At 36.6% G+C, this 13041-nt stretch overlaps 1 protein-coding gene across 1 annotated transcript in view; it reads left to right on the top strand.

Annotated features, from left to right (window-relative positions):
• LOC139970021 (uncharacterized) overlaps positions 1-13041 on the top strand; it is a 49122-nt gene that overhangs the window by 22752 nt on the left and 13329 nt on the right. The window contains exons 9-15 of the mRNA XM_071975557.1: positions 4815-4859; positions 5572-5625; positions 6967-7020; positions 7610-7654; positions 8247-8297; positions 9904-9957; positions 10907-10960. Coding sequence (XP_071831658.1) covers positions 4815-4859; positions 5572-5625; positions 6967-7020; positions 7610-7654; positions 8247-8297; positions 9904-9957; positions 10907-10960 — 357 coding nt within the window. The remainder of the gene's footprint in view (positions 1-4814; positions 4860-5571; positions 5626-6966; positions 7021-7609; positions 7655-8246; positions 8298-9903; positions 9958-10906; positions 10961-13041) is intronic.

Consider the following 13041-nt stretch of genomic DNA (forward strand, 5'->3'; position numbering starts at 1 on the left):
TACAGCGCCTTTAGAGAAGGGTCTGTATCGGGGTTAAAACTTCAAGGTCACTTTTGGTCAAGAAATCATTTTTGTTACCGATAGTAGAGGTATACCACGGGAAAGAGGAACCTTTCTACTTTAATGTGGTGCTAACCGGACATCCTAGTAGGCTCCATAACTAAAGTAAATCGATTTTGAAAAAAAATAAAAATTAACCATTTTCCTGATCATTACACATAACGTATATACAGCGCGTTTAGAGATGTCCGTATCGGGGTTAAAACTTTAAGGCAATTTTTGGTCAAGAAATCATTTTTGTGACCGATGGTAGAGGTATACCACGTGAAAGAGGAACCTTTCTTCTTTAATGTGGTGCTAACCGGACATGCCAGTAGGCTCCATAACTAAAGTTAATCGATTTTGAAAAAAATAAAAATTAACCATTTTTCTGATCATTACACATTACATCTATACGGCGCGTTTAGAGATGTCCGTATCGGGGTTAAAACTTTAAGGCAATTTTTGGTCAAGAAATCATTTTTGTTACCGATGGTAGAGGTATACCACGTGAAAGAAGAACCTTTCTACTTTAATGTGGTGCTAACCGGACATGCCAGTAGGCTCCATAACTAAAGTTAATCCATTTTGAAAAAAATAAAAATTAACCATTTTTCTGATCATTACACATTACATCTATACGGCGCGTTTAGAGATGTCCGTATCGGGGTTAAAACTTTAAGGTCACTTTTGGTCAAGAAATCATTTTTGTTACGGATAGTAGAGGTATACCACGTAAAAGAGAAACCTTTCTACTTTAATGTGGTGCTAACCGGACATGCCAGTAGGCTCCATAACTAAAGTAAATCGATTTTGAAAAAAATAAAAATTAACCATTTTTCTGATCATTACACACAACGTATATACAGCGCGTTTAGAGAAGGGTCTGTATCGGGGTTAAAACTTCAAGGTCACTTTTGGTCAAGAAATCATTTTTGTTACCGATAGTAGAGGTATACCACGTGAAAGAGGAACCTTTCTACTTTAATGTGGTGCTAACCGGACATGCCAGTAAGCTCCATAACTAAAGTTAATCGATTTTGAAAAAAATTAAAATTAACCATTTTTCTGATCATTACACATTACATCTATACGGCGCGTTTAGAGATGTCCGAATCGGGGTTAAAATTTTAAGGTCACTTTTGGTCAAGAAATCATTTTTGTTACGGATAGTAGAGGTATACCACGGGAAAGAGGAACCTTTCTACTTTAATGTGGTGCTAACCGGACATGCCAGTAGGCTCCATAACTAAAGTTAATCGATTTTGAAAAAATAAAAATTAACCATTTTTCTGATCATTACACATAACGTATATACAGCGCGTTTAGAGATGTCCGTATCGGGGTTAAAACTTTAAGGGAATTTTTGGTCAAGAAATCATTTTTGTTACCGATGGTAGAGGTATACCACGTGAAAAAGGAACCTTTCTACTTTAATGTGGTGCTAACCGGACATGCCAGTAGGCTCCATAACTAAAGTTAATCGATTTTGAAAAAAATAAAAATTAACCATTTTTCTGATCATTACACATTACATCTATACGGCGCGTTTAGAGATGTCCGTATCGGGGTTAAAAATTTAAGGTCACTTTTGGTCAAGAAATCATTTTTGTTACCGATAGTAGAGGTATACCACGTAAAAGAGAAACCTTTCTACTTTAATGTGGTGCTAACCGGACATGCCAGTAGGCTCCATAACTAAAGTTAATCGATTTTGAAAACAATAAAAATTTACCATTTTTCTGATCATTACACATTACGTATATACAGCGCCTTTAGAGATGTCCGTATCGGGGTTAAAAGTTTAAGGCAATTTTTGGTCAAGAAATCATTTTTGTTACCGATAGTAGAGGTATACCACGGGAAAGAGGAACCTTTCTACTTTAATGTGGTGCTAACCGGACATGCCAGTAGGCTCCATAACTAAAGTTAATCGATTTTGAAAAAAATAAAAATTAACCATTTTTCTGATCATTACACATTACGTATATACGGCGCGTTTAGAGATGTCCGTATCGGGGTTAAAAGTTTAAGGTCACTTTTGGTCAAGAAATCATTTTTGTTACCGATAGTAGAGGTATACCACGTAAAAGAGAAACCTTTCTACTTTAATGTGGTGCTAACCGGACATCCTAGTAGGCTCCATAACTAAAGTTAATCGATTTTGAAAAAAAAAATCATTTTTCTGATCATTACACATTAAGTATATACAGCGCGTTTGGGGTTTTATTTTCGCCAATCTAGCGTTTTTTCGTCAACTGTCGCTGGTAACACTGGTTATAACAAACACACACGACCGCAGTTGTAGTACTGTGTGTCATGTCTTACTGTCCTTTTTTCCTTAGTGGCTGCTGTTAGTGTCTGCTCTTAGTGGCTGCTACCTTCAATGAGGCGGCTAGACCTGTTTGAACGTAGCAGCCACTAAGAGCAGCCACTAAGAGCAGCCAATAGTGTATACATCAACGTTACACGCCGTTGGCCACTGATGTTTGTACACTGTGACGAGCGCTGGGTACGCTGTGGCGGAAAAGTGGATCCCCAGCAGCTACTAAGGGCAGCCTAAATTAGCGGACAATAACAAGACTGTTACTTGTTCTTACCTGTTTTAAAGCGATAATAATTAACGCTATGCATACTGTAAAATGCCAATAATTGCACCATATGAGAGATGAGATGTTGCTCTTTCATTTGATATAATTCTGGAATTTAATGGTGGACGATTTCTGCATCCATATTGAACTGAAACTTGTAATCCTACCAAATCTTGTGGAGAAAGGCGTAAATTGCGGCAATTTTTATACCATTTTTTTTTCTTTTTCAAATGTCTAAACAATTAATTTATGAGAATATGCAACATTCAAGAGAGGTACAATGACGATGTTAAATTATTCCTCTTACACGTGGTATGAAAAAAACAGTCAGTAACACTTTGATTTATTGAAATTCGATGGCTACAAACCGTTCGATCCTAACAGGAGTGGGATGCAAATGGGGAAATTAGCTCGAAAAGCGGTAATGTGTTATGATCCAAACATATTATTATTTCAAAATCGATTAATTTGAGTTATCGACCTAGTTAGGATGTCCGGTTAGCATCACATGAAAGAATAAAATTTCTTCTTTCACGTGTTATACCTCTAATATTGGTAACAAAGCCGATTTTTTGACCAAAAGTAGCCTAGAAGTTTTAAAATATTGATTTTTTTTCTTCAAAATCGATTAATTTTAGTTATGGAGCCTATTGAGATGTTCGGTTAGCACCACATTCAAGTAGACAGGTTCATCTTTCACGTGGTATATCTCTACTATCGGTAACAAAACCGATTTCTTGACCAAAAGTGACCTCAAAGTTTTAACCCGATACGGACCACCCTCTGAACGCGCTGTATATACGTAATGCGTAATGATCAGAAAACTGTTTAAAATTTTTTCTTTTCAAATCGATTTTTGTTACCGATAGTAGAGGTATACCACGTCTCTAAACGCGCTGTATATACGTTATGTGTAATGATCAGAAAACTGCACCACATCAAAGTAGAAAGGTTCCTCTTTCACGTGGTATGCCTCTACTATCGGTAACAAAAATGATTTCCTGACCAAAAGTGGCCTTAAAGTTTTAACCCCGATACGGACATCTCCAAACGCGCTGTATATACGTAATGTGTAATGATCAGAAAGCTGTTTAATTTTTTTATTTTTTTCAAAATCGATTAATTTTAGTTATGGAGCCTACTGGGATGTCCGGTTAGCACCACATCAAAGTAGAAAGTGTCAAGAAATCATTTTTGTTACCGATAGTAGAGGTATACCACGTGAACGAGAAACCTTTATACTTTAATGTGGTGCTAACCGGACATCCCAGTAGGCTCCATAACTAAAATTAATCGATTTTAGAAGGAAAAAAAAACCTTTCTTATTTACGCACTAATTGAACAACACACTCGACCGCAGCGCCAGTTATAACTAAAACACACGACCGCAGTTGTAGTACTGTGTGTCATGTCTTACTGTCCTTTTCTCTTAGTGGCTGCTGTTAGTGTCTGCTCTTAGTGGCTGCTACCTTCAATGAGGCATAGTAGTAGGCTAGGCCTACTAATCAGTAGTTTGGTTACATACCTGGTAATGGTGTAGGCTAGGCCCACTATAATCGGTAGTTTGGTTACGCGTACCTGGTAATATTATAGTAGCAGCATAGGCTCACGCTGAAGATGTGTGTCATGCATTGGATTCCGGGCTTACATAGCGTACCGAATATGCATGGTTGTATACTAATGGTGTGTCGTAACACGTAGCCGGCCCTCAATAAAAGTGTAGTACAATTCATTGGCATTTTCATGAAAATTTATTCTGATGTTAATTCGGTCATTAGAATGTTCATTAGTACAATTGGTCAAGAAAGCACTGACTAATATAATATTTATGAGTGGAAATATTCTACTTTCTGTACGTGTGGTATTTAGAAGCAACAACTCTTATTGGAAGGACGCCACAACTTAAAAGAGCGGTATTTGCATCATTTAAAACTGCACTGGCGCGAGATGATTATTCCTTTTCTGCTCAATATGAGAAACTTTTCTGCTATACAAAAATAAAATCATAGTAGCCTTATTAATGTTACCTTCGTAAACAGCAGTTTTTTTAGTATATATAGATTTGAATCCTTCTCTGTTTCAAAACTTTAGAGGCAAACCCCGATAATATGTCTCCTAAGCAACATAACAAGACTTAATCTACAATGATACTTACATACTTACAAAACGTATATTATTTTGCAGTGCCGTCAATTAGCGAAAGGAATAAAGGGCAGAAAAGGAACACCAGTGAGTGGATTTTTATTTGAATTTTACAATTCGGTTTTGGTTTTGTTTTTATCTTAAACTTGTTATGCTGTTTATGAAATATAACATTGTTATTGATCAAGGAAAGTTACAATCCATGATATTGATCACTGAATATTGTTATATCGTCATTCGTTTTATATTGTCAAAGAACGTAGTTAATCAGGAAAAAAAAAGTTGATGCTGATACATCAACTGGTTCATATCGTTGTGCTGTTAATATCAGTTTTCTGTGATTTTCTCTAATCCATTGAATAATGCTGGCATGTATTTCTTTCTTAAGTTAACCTTGTCAATTGAGGGCGCTATTTCCCAAATCAATTGGTTACTATCTTTGTGGCATATTTTTTTTTCACAGTAAGATGTTGATACGTCAGTAGGTTATTTTCTCAAATCAATTGATTAATGATTATTACGTTATAATTAAAGTTGTTTACATCAGGAAGTTGTATCTCAAACTGATTATTGATATCGTTTTAATGCTATATTTCTCAAGTCAAGTTACTTATATCGCTTTTATGCTATATTTCTCAAGTCAATAAGTTTACTTATTCAAGCTTGTTTTCTTTATGGTTAGTGTTTGACGACATAGAAATGACCAAACAAGGTCATGCGTCATTAATTACTTTCTAACATATCAATTTTTCCAAAATAATCCTACCAATACTTCGTTTGTGACAATCTTTCCGAACAGTGTGTGAAAGGAAGAATGGGTGAAAAGGGGGAACCCCCGAAGCCAAATCTGCTGGTAAGATTGTATATATAAATATATATAATATATATATATATATATATATATATATATATATATATATATATATATATATATATATATATATATATTTATTTATGGACCAACTGGGAAGAACCAGTGACCTCAAGGGTTAAAAAGCCCTACAGCCGCTATGTCAACTGAGTTAACATCTTACGATCCCTGTAAGGCGGTACGGGGTTGGGGATGGGGTGGCGAGGGAGGTAGGGGGGGGGGGGGTGGCGAGGGATGGGCGCTGTCAGAAGGAAGCCACGGTACAATTTGTTTTACCACGATGAGCTACGGATCATACCGCTGTTCCATTCAACTTATTTCAGTCAAACGGAATTTGTTATTTGTTATTTTTAATAATTATTAATTTGATGCAAAGATATTTAGTAATTTTTAAAGTAAATGACAAATTATCATGCTGATTGGAAACCGAGTACAGAAAAATGTAAACGTAATTCTATTAACGGATGCTTTAGTCTGCGGTGAGAAGGTCTCCCCTTTTGACCTGAAGATGCTGCGCGTTTTCGTGTGCTTTGGTTCTGACCTCTTGGTGACCCTTCGTAATACCTTGACTGTCCTAGAAAAGGGTCCCGATGGGATTTTAAACGACTGCCCAGACTGACGGATGTGTTTGGGTACATCTGGCAGCTAAAGCGACGACAAGAGCAAGAAGCAAAAGAACGATGTCACCATGGCAGTTGAACAAAGAAAGTCGCCAGCTTTTTCTTTGCCACATTTCAATCACTTATCGACAGAGGAAATCTCTAAAACTTCTACCAAATAGAATTCGCGAGTGACGGAGGAGTTTGTCAGTCAAATCCGAATCATTCCATCGGCCGTAATGATCGCGATTTATAACGACGAGGTTTACTGATCACTCTATAAACTAAACTAATGTAACAGTTGCGTAGCAAGAACCCCCCCCCCCTCACCGCACCCAACCCTCCCCCACCCACTTCCCCATAAAAAAAAACACGGGATAAGTGTGGAAGCTCATTTTTCAGAGCGTGAAACGTTTACTTCTGACCTAGACCTAAGCAAGGAATAGGCTATGTGATGCATGTCCCCCTAACCACCCCACCCTCAATCCTAAGCTCCCTCCCCACCCCTCAATCTTACGCCTATGACTATAAAGACTATGACTATGCAGACAAAAAAAAAACACGAAATATCTTGCGCATTTATATACCTAGGGATTGACTCAATTGCAAAGCATATCAATACATGTATATTGTAGTAGAATAGAGATGTTGAATTAATTGTTACACATGAAGTAGCTCTAATTGAAATAAGTTATACCTTGATTTTCGAATTGTTTTTTAACAGGGTCCAGAAGGACCGCCTGGCCCCAAGGGTGAGAAAGGTGGGACTGGTCCAAAAGTAAGTTATTCTCTTTTAATGTTAGTACCAATATTTTGTATTATTATTATGATTATGATGATGATGATGATGATGATGATGATGATGATGATGATGATGATGATGATGATGATGATGATGATGATGATGATGATGATGATGATGATGATGATGATGATGATGATGATGATGATGATGATGATGATGATGATGATGATGATGATGATGATCATGATGATGATCATGATCATGATCATGATCATGATGATCATGATGATGATGATGATGATGATGATGATCATGATGATGATCATGATCATGATCATGATCATGATGATGATCATGATGATGATCATGATGATGATGATCATGATGATGATCATGATTATCATGATTATCATGATTATTATGATTATTATTATTATTCGTATGCCACCGTGATTCACGCTTCTAAGAAAGTGAACGTGTTTTTTTTTCTTTCTTCTTAAAATTTTCTTGTTATTAAAATCAGGATAAAATATTAGCTATTCAATTATTTGAAGAAATAGGTGAACACAATTTCGAGATAAATTTATGAAAATTGCCGATAAACTTCTTATTAATCTTGCAGGGGGGTGAAGGTGCCCTGCCAAAACCAGGCGTTGATGCACCACAGGTAAGTTGGTGATACACTTTTTTCACTTCCGGTCTCCTTTTTCCTTTCTTACCCCTAGATACCCAATGTCAAGTGAATATGATTTCAGCATTCTATTTTTTTTTTTTTCGGCACGAGCGCTATTAATGACGTCACACCGTTCCAGAAGTAATACAAAAAACGTCGTGTTTTACTGAAGCCATTTAAAAAAAAAAATCTAAGGTCCTAACATTCAAGTAAGCGAATCCAGAGTATTGGAGTTATTGTTCCTTTTTAAAACAGAAGGGGTAGTGACCACCCCCCCCCCCAACCCTTCAGCCTTTCTCATCATTTCCATGTTCACAGGTTTTCCTATGTTATAATCCACTTTCGTTCCATTTCACTTTCAAAGTCTGCTCTATTCATTATATTTTTGGGGGCACTATTCTGGTATATTCTTTGCCGTCTGTCCGTCCGTCTGTGTCTCTTAACTGTGTTCTTACTTTATGTTAGTTTCCAGTAAGAAGATCCTGCTAAGATCGAAACATCAGGCTCTCTACTCTAACTCTTACGTATTGAAAATAATTATGATTAATGTTGCTACTCAATCTTGTTGATAATTTTTGTTTGGCAGCCGGACTGCACGCTTTCAACCCAAACTGCATCTCCAGGCTTAATTATAGACGTTAGTATCTCATCGGTTCTGTATTCGTTTAAATTTAACTTGTTGTTCATGATTGTGAAGTGTCGACCAGTTATATGTAGAGAAACACCATCCGTTTCACATAATTATGTCTGAAGAAAAATCTATACTCATGTTACAAGTTAATATCAGCATACAAATATTAAACTAACTATATTTTATACAATTATATAAACATGTTTACAACTCAAATCATCAGCATATCTGAGGATAAATTCAACCTGAATAATGTTTTCGATTTTTTTCCCCCCACCCTACCGGCGTTCACAATATAAGCGTTGCCATGCCTTCTCACAATTTTATATAGAATTTATATCAACATGTTCGGTGAACAATACAAGTATGAGAAATGTTACAAATATAAGACCTCGCCAACATTATCCATATACAGGCCCTGGGATTAACTCCCAGTACATAATTTTGCAGAAAGATAGGCATCATGCTAATTATTAATGACGAGGTCAATTTTGTTACCTGACATACGGATATTTCTCCTTACATTATGAAACAAATTGCGTTCGAGAAGATTGTGCGTTATAAAGGCTCTAAAGTGAACATTACGTAGTGTTATTGCAACTTTGAATTGAGTGGAAGAGAAATAACAGTGCTGCGCTCTGAAAAAGTTACCTTTCCTTTTCTTGCAAGTGAAGTTTTCGGCTCGTCGCTACAAAATGCAGATAGTAATGAAACGTGATACCTTGTTATCTTTAGCTGGACCTGAGATGTCCATCGCTGTATCGTTTGTACACTGTGCTGTGGGTATTGACCGCAGCTGTATGTACTGACTGTACACTAGTGTCTAATTACCGAAGGTAGCAAGCTGTGTGCGTATTTTCTGGGATCGATGGTGGTGTCTAACACTTCTGTTACACCTCATTTGAAGCTAGGTCAGATTACCGGCATTAGACGTTTCTTTTTGCGCGAGTCTTCCCACCCTAAGGATTTGATTAACGATGTCATGTCTATCAACGAAAACTCCAAATCACTCAATTGTCTGCGTTTTTCATAGGTGTAGTTCCTTAGAAATGATGATCTCAAAATAATTAATGTTTTGTGCCTATGCAACGTACAATTGAGCAGAGTTGGACCACAAAATGTCTGCTGTGTCAAGTTCTTTCATACCCTTAAGTTGACACATTCGTTGATAAGCTACTGCTGTAGTGTAGGCCTAAGTATATATCCATTAACTTTGAATGCTGTTTGCTATGCTCTGCACCTCTAAGCTCAGACACCAGAGAGTAGTAGTATTATATTGAGGTAATTTTGCTTATTTTTAGGGAGTAAGATTTCCAAAGCCAAAAAACATGCAAAACTGGGGGGGGGGGGGAGTGTTAAAAGCTTTAAAAAACAAACACAATTTGATCTGCATATACCTGGAATGGATTCAAACTCATGAAATGTGTAACTCTGCTTGGCTGTGAAAAGTTTAGGTTGCCTGCTGTATCGATGCTAGTAATATTTGAAGGTTCGTCAATTATGAATTCCTTTAATATAAAACTTGCACTTATTTCCTTTTCACGTATTAAACAATTTGATAAGTTGATAAGTTATTAAAATCATATGGTAATATTTCTTTCCTAATATTTAGTCGATATTTGCTGTTGGCGGAGATCCCGGAGATCATGGATTTGATGGGTTTGCGGTAAGTCAAAGACAAAACCAAATATGGAAAAGGTAATAATGGGGACGTCGATGACAAGCACGAATACAGTGACGACAGCGATCGAGAAGGATATATGACGACGAAGATGACGATGGTGGTAGTGATGTTGATAGTGATGGTGATTGCGATGACGGGGATAGTGGTGGTGGTGATTGCGAGAACAAGGGCAAGGGTGAGGTCGTGACGAATTGCTGGGACGAGGAATATACTGACACGGGGAAGACGACCACGTTAGCGAGGACGATATGGTGGAGATTACAATCACGACCATCAAATTGATGATGACCACGACCAAGATCGTGATTGTCGAGGGCGACGATGAATACGACTACACGGTGACGACATAGATGACAAAGACAACTATGAGACGGCGAGAACGATGACGACTATGAGGTGGGGAGGACGATAACGATGACGACTGTAAGGGGGAAGGAAGACAACAATGTCGACTCTGAGGGGGAAGGACGATAACAATGACGACTGTGAGGGGGCAAGGACGATAACGATGACGACTGTGAGGGGGAAGGACGACAACAATGACGACTGTGAGGGGGATGGAAGTTAACGACTGTAAGGGGAGGGCGATGACGATGATGATCACAATAATGAGGGAAGGGGGAAGATGAGAACGATGATGATGATGATGATGATGATGATGATGATGATGATGATGATGATGATGATGATGATGATGATGATGATGATGATGATGATGATGATGATGATGATGATGATGATGATGATGATGATGATGATGATGATGATGATGATGATGATGATGATGATGATGATGATGATGATGATGATGATGATGATGATGATGACGATGATGATCATGATTATCATCATGATCATGATGATCATCATGATCATGATCATCATGATGATGATGATCATGATCATGATATTTGTTTTTCCCCTACTGTAGGGTGCTAAGGGAGTTAAAGGCGCTGCAGGAACTCCAGCAACTCCTGGAAGTGTTGTAAGTATTGTTTTAGTTTAAATCAGAGTCCAACTGTTACGGGCAAATATCTTCACCAAAATACTATGGAACGCCGTTTCACGAAATTCGTTCAGTTTCTGTTCGGACATTCAGAATCTTTCTCTGAACCATGACTCTTTAATGGCTAGTTTTGATGTACTTTCTTTATTCACCAATGTTCCTATTGAATATAAAATTGATGTTATTCTAAATTACATATATATACAAAAACGCATTGTTTGTACAATTGAACGTGTTGATCTATTTTTAACAATTCAATGTATGAGCAAATTGATGGGTGTGCCATGGGCTCTTCCTTGAGTGTCTGTTTAGCCAACTTGTTTATGTGCCACCTTGAGGAGAAATTGATCCAAATTTGTCCTAAACTTAACTTTTATAGAAGATATGTGGATGACATGTTTGTAGTTATTTCAGCAGACTATGTGGATGATTTTCTACAGGTATTGAACTCTTTTCATAAATCAATTCAATTTTACTTAAGAAATGGAATACGGGGGTAAATGTTCTTTTCTAGATATAGACATTTTCAGAATGGTTGGTTCCAGCGGTACTGACACTATCGCCACTTCCGTTTTCCGTAAGAAAACTTTTACAGGGTTGTTTATTAATTGGAAATCCTGGTGCCCCAAAAAGTATAAAATTGCGGTTATTAAGGCTTTGCATGAACGCGCACGTAGATTGTGTTCGTCGGATTCCTTGTTCGTTCATGAATTGCAATTTACTAGACGCATTTTTACTTTAAATGGGGTTACCCTAGGAAGTTGTTGCATGAAATGGAGAACTATACTTCTAAATTAAGAAAACAACTGGGCATGGGTCCTGTAATTAAATTTGATCATGGGGAGACCAAAGAAAATACTGTTTATGTTAAATTACGATACTGTGGCCCCAGCAGTGATAAACTCGCTAAGACTTTAGGTAGTTACATTAAAGGGTTTTGTGATGACAATATTCATATCAAAATAAAATTTCTGCTTTGTTCAATTTCAAGGATGCTTATAAGTTAGATTATGCCAACAATGTTGTATATAGGATAAACTGCCCGGACTGTGATTCCTTTTATGTCGGAGAAACCAATAGACGGCTTAAGGATAGATTCAAAGAACATCTGATGAGCTCTTTTGGTGGTCAGAAAGGCGCTATTAACCTTCATTGTACTGCGCACAAACATAATCTGCCTACTTTTGTTGACCATTGTGCCGCTATTGGTAATGAACCCCAGTGGTTCAGGAGGTAGATTAAGGAGAGTCTCCTAATAAAAGACTTAAATGCTGACTTAAATTGAAACGTAGCGAGCTACGGGTTGAAGCTATTCTAATCCCTATTTACTTTTTATTGCTGGTTGTTCTAATCATTCCTAGTTTAAAAATTCACTCATGTTTATCACTATTGTCGTCTTCGGATGTATATTAGCACTTGTATTTAATTGATCTTGTACAATTGCCTGACGATGGAGTGGTGACCACTCCGAAATATAGCAGTATGTCGTTGTTAAGAATATTCGCTTGTTTATCTTTTATATTATCAGTATGGACCACTACTATTTATATATATATATATATATATATATATATATATATAGATATATATATATATATATATACATATATATATATATATATATATATATATATATATATATATATATATATATATATATATATATATATATATATATATATATATATATATATATATATATATATATATATATATATAAACCCTGTTCAATTTGGTATCTAAAACCGCGTACGTATGCACAACCTATGTATACAAAAACGCGAACTTGTGAACAAAGTAGGTATACAAAAACGTGTACATTATTGTGCACACTTTACGAACTGGCAGGAATACATGTTAAACGACATATACAATACGGTTTCCATATAGAAGTTTGACTAATGTTGAAACAATCCATTCATCACAGATGTTTGCAAGCTCCCATTGTAAAGCATAGCATGATCTTGATGATAACATCAAGTTATGATCATTAATCATATCTGATGTTGGCCACCTTCTTATCTTTAAAGAGGTTATGAAATGAAAAAATTTCATGTCTT

This window comes from Apostichopus japonicus, chromosome 1, assembly GCF_037975245.1.
Source record: "Apostichopus japonicus isolate 1M-3 chromosome 1, ASM3797524v1, whole genome shotgun sequence".
Taxonomy (NCBI): domain Eukaryota; kingdom Metazoa; phylum Echinodermata; class Holothuroidea; order Aspidochirotida; family Stichopodidae; genus Apostichopus; species Apostichopus japonicus.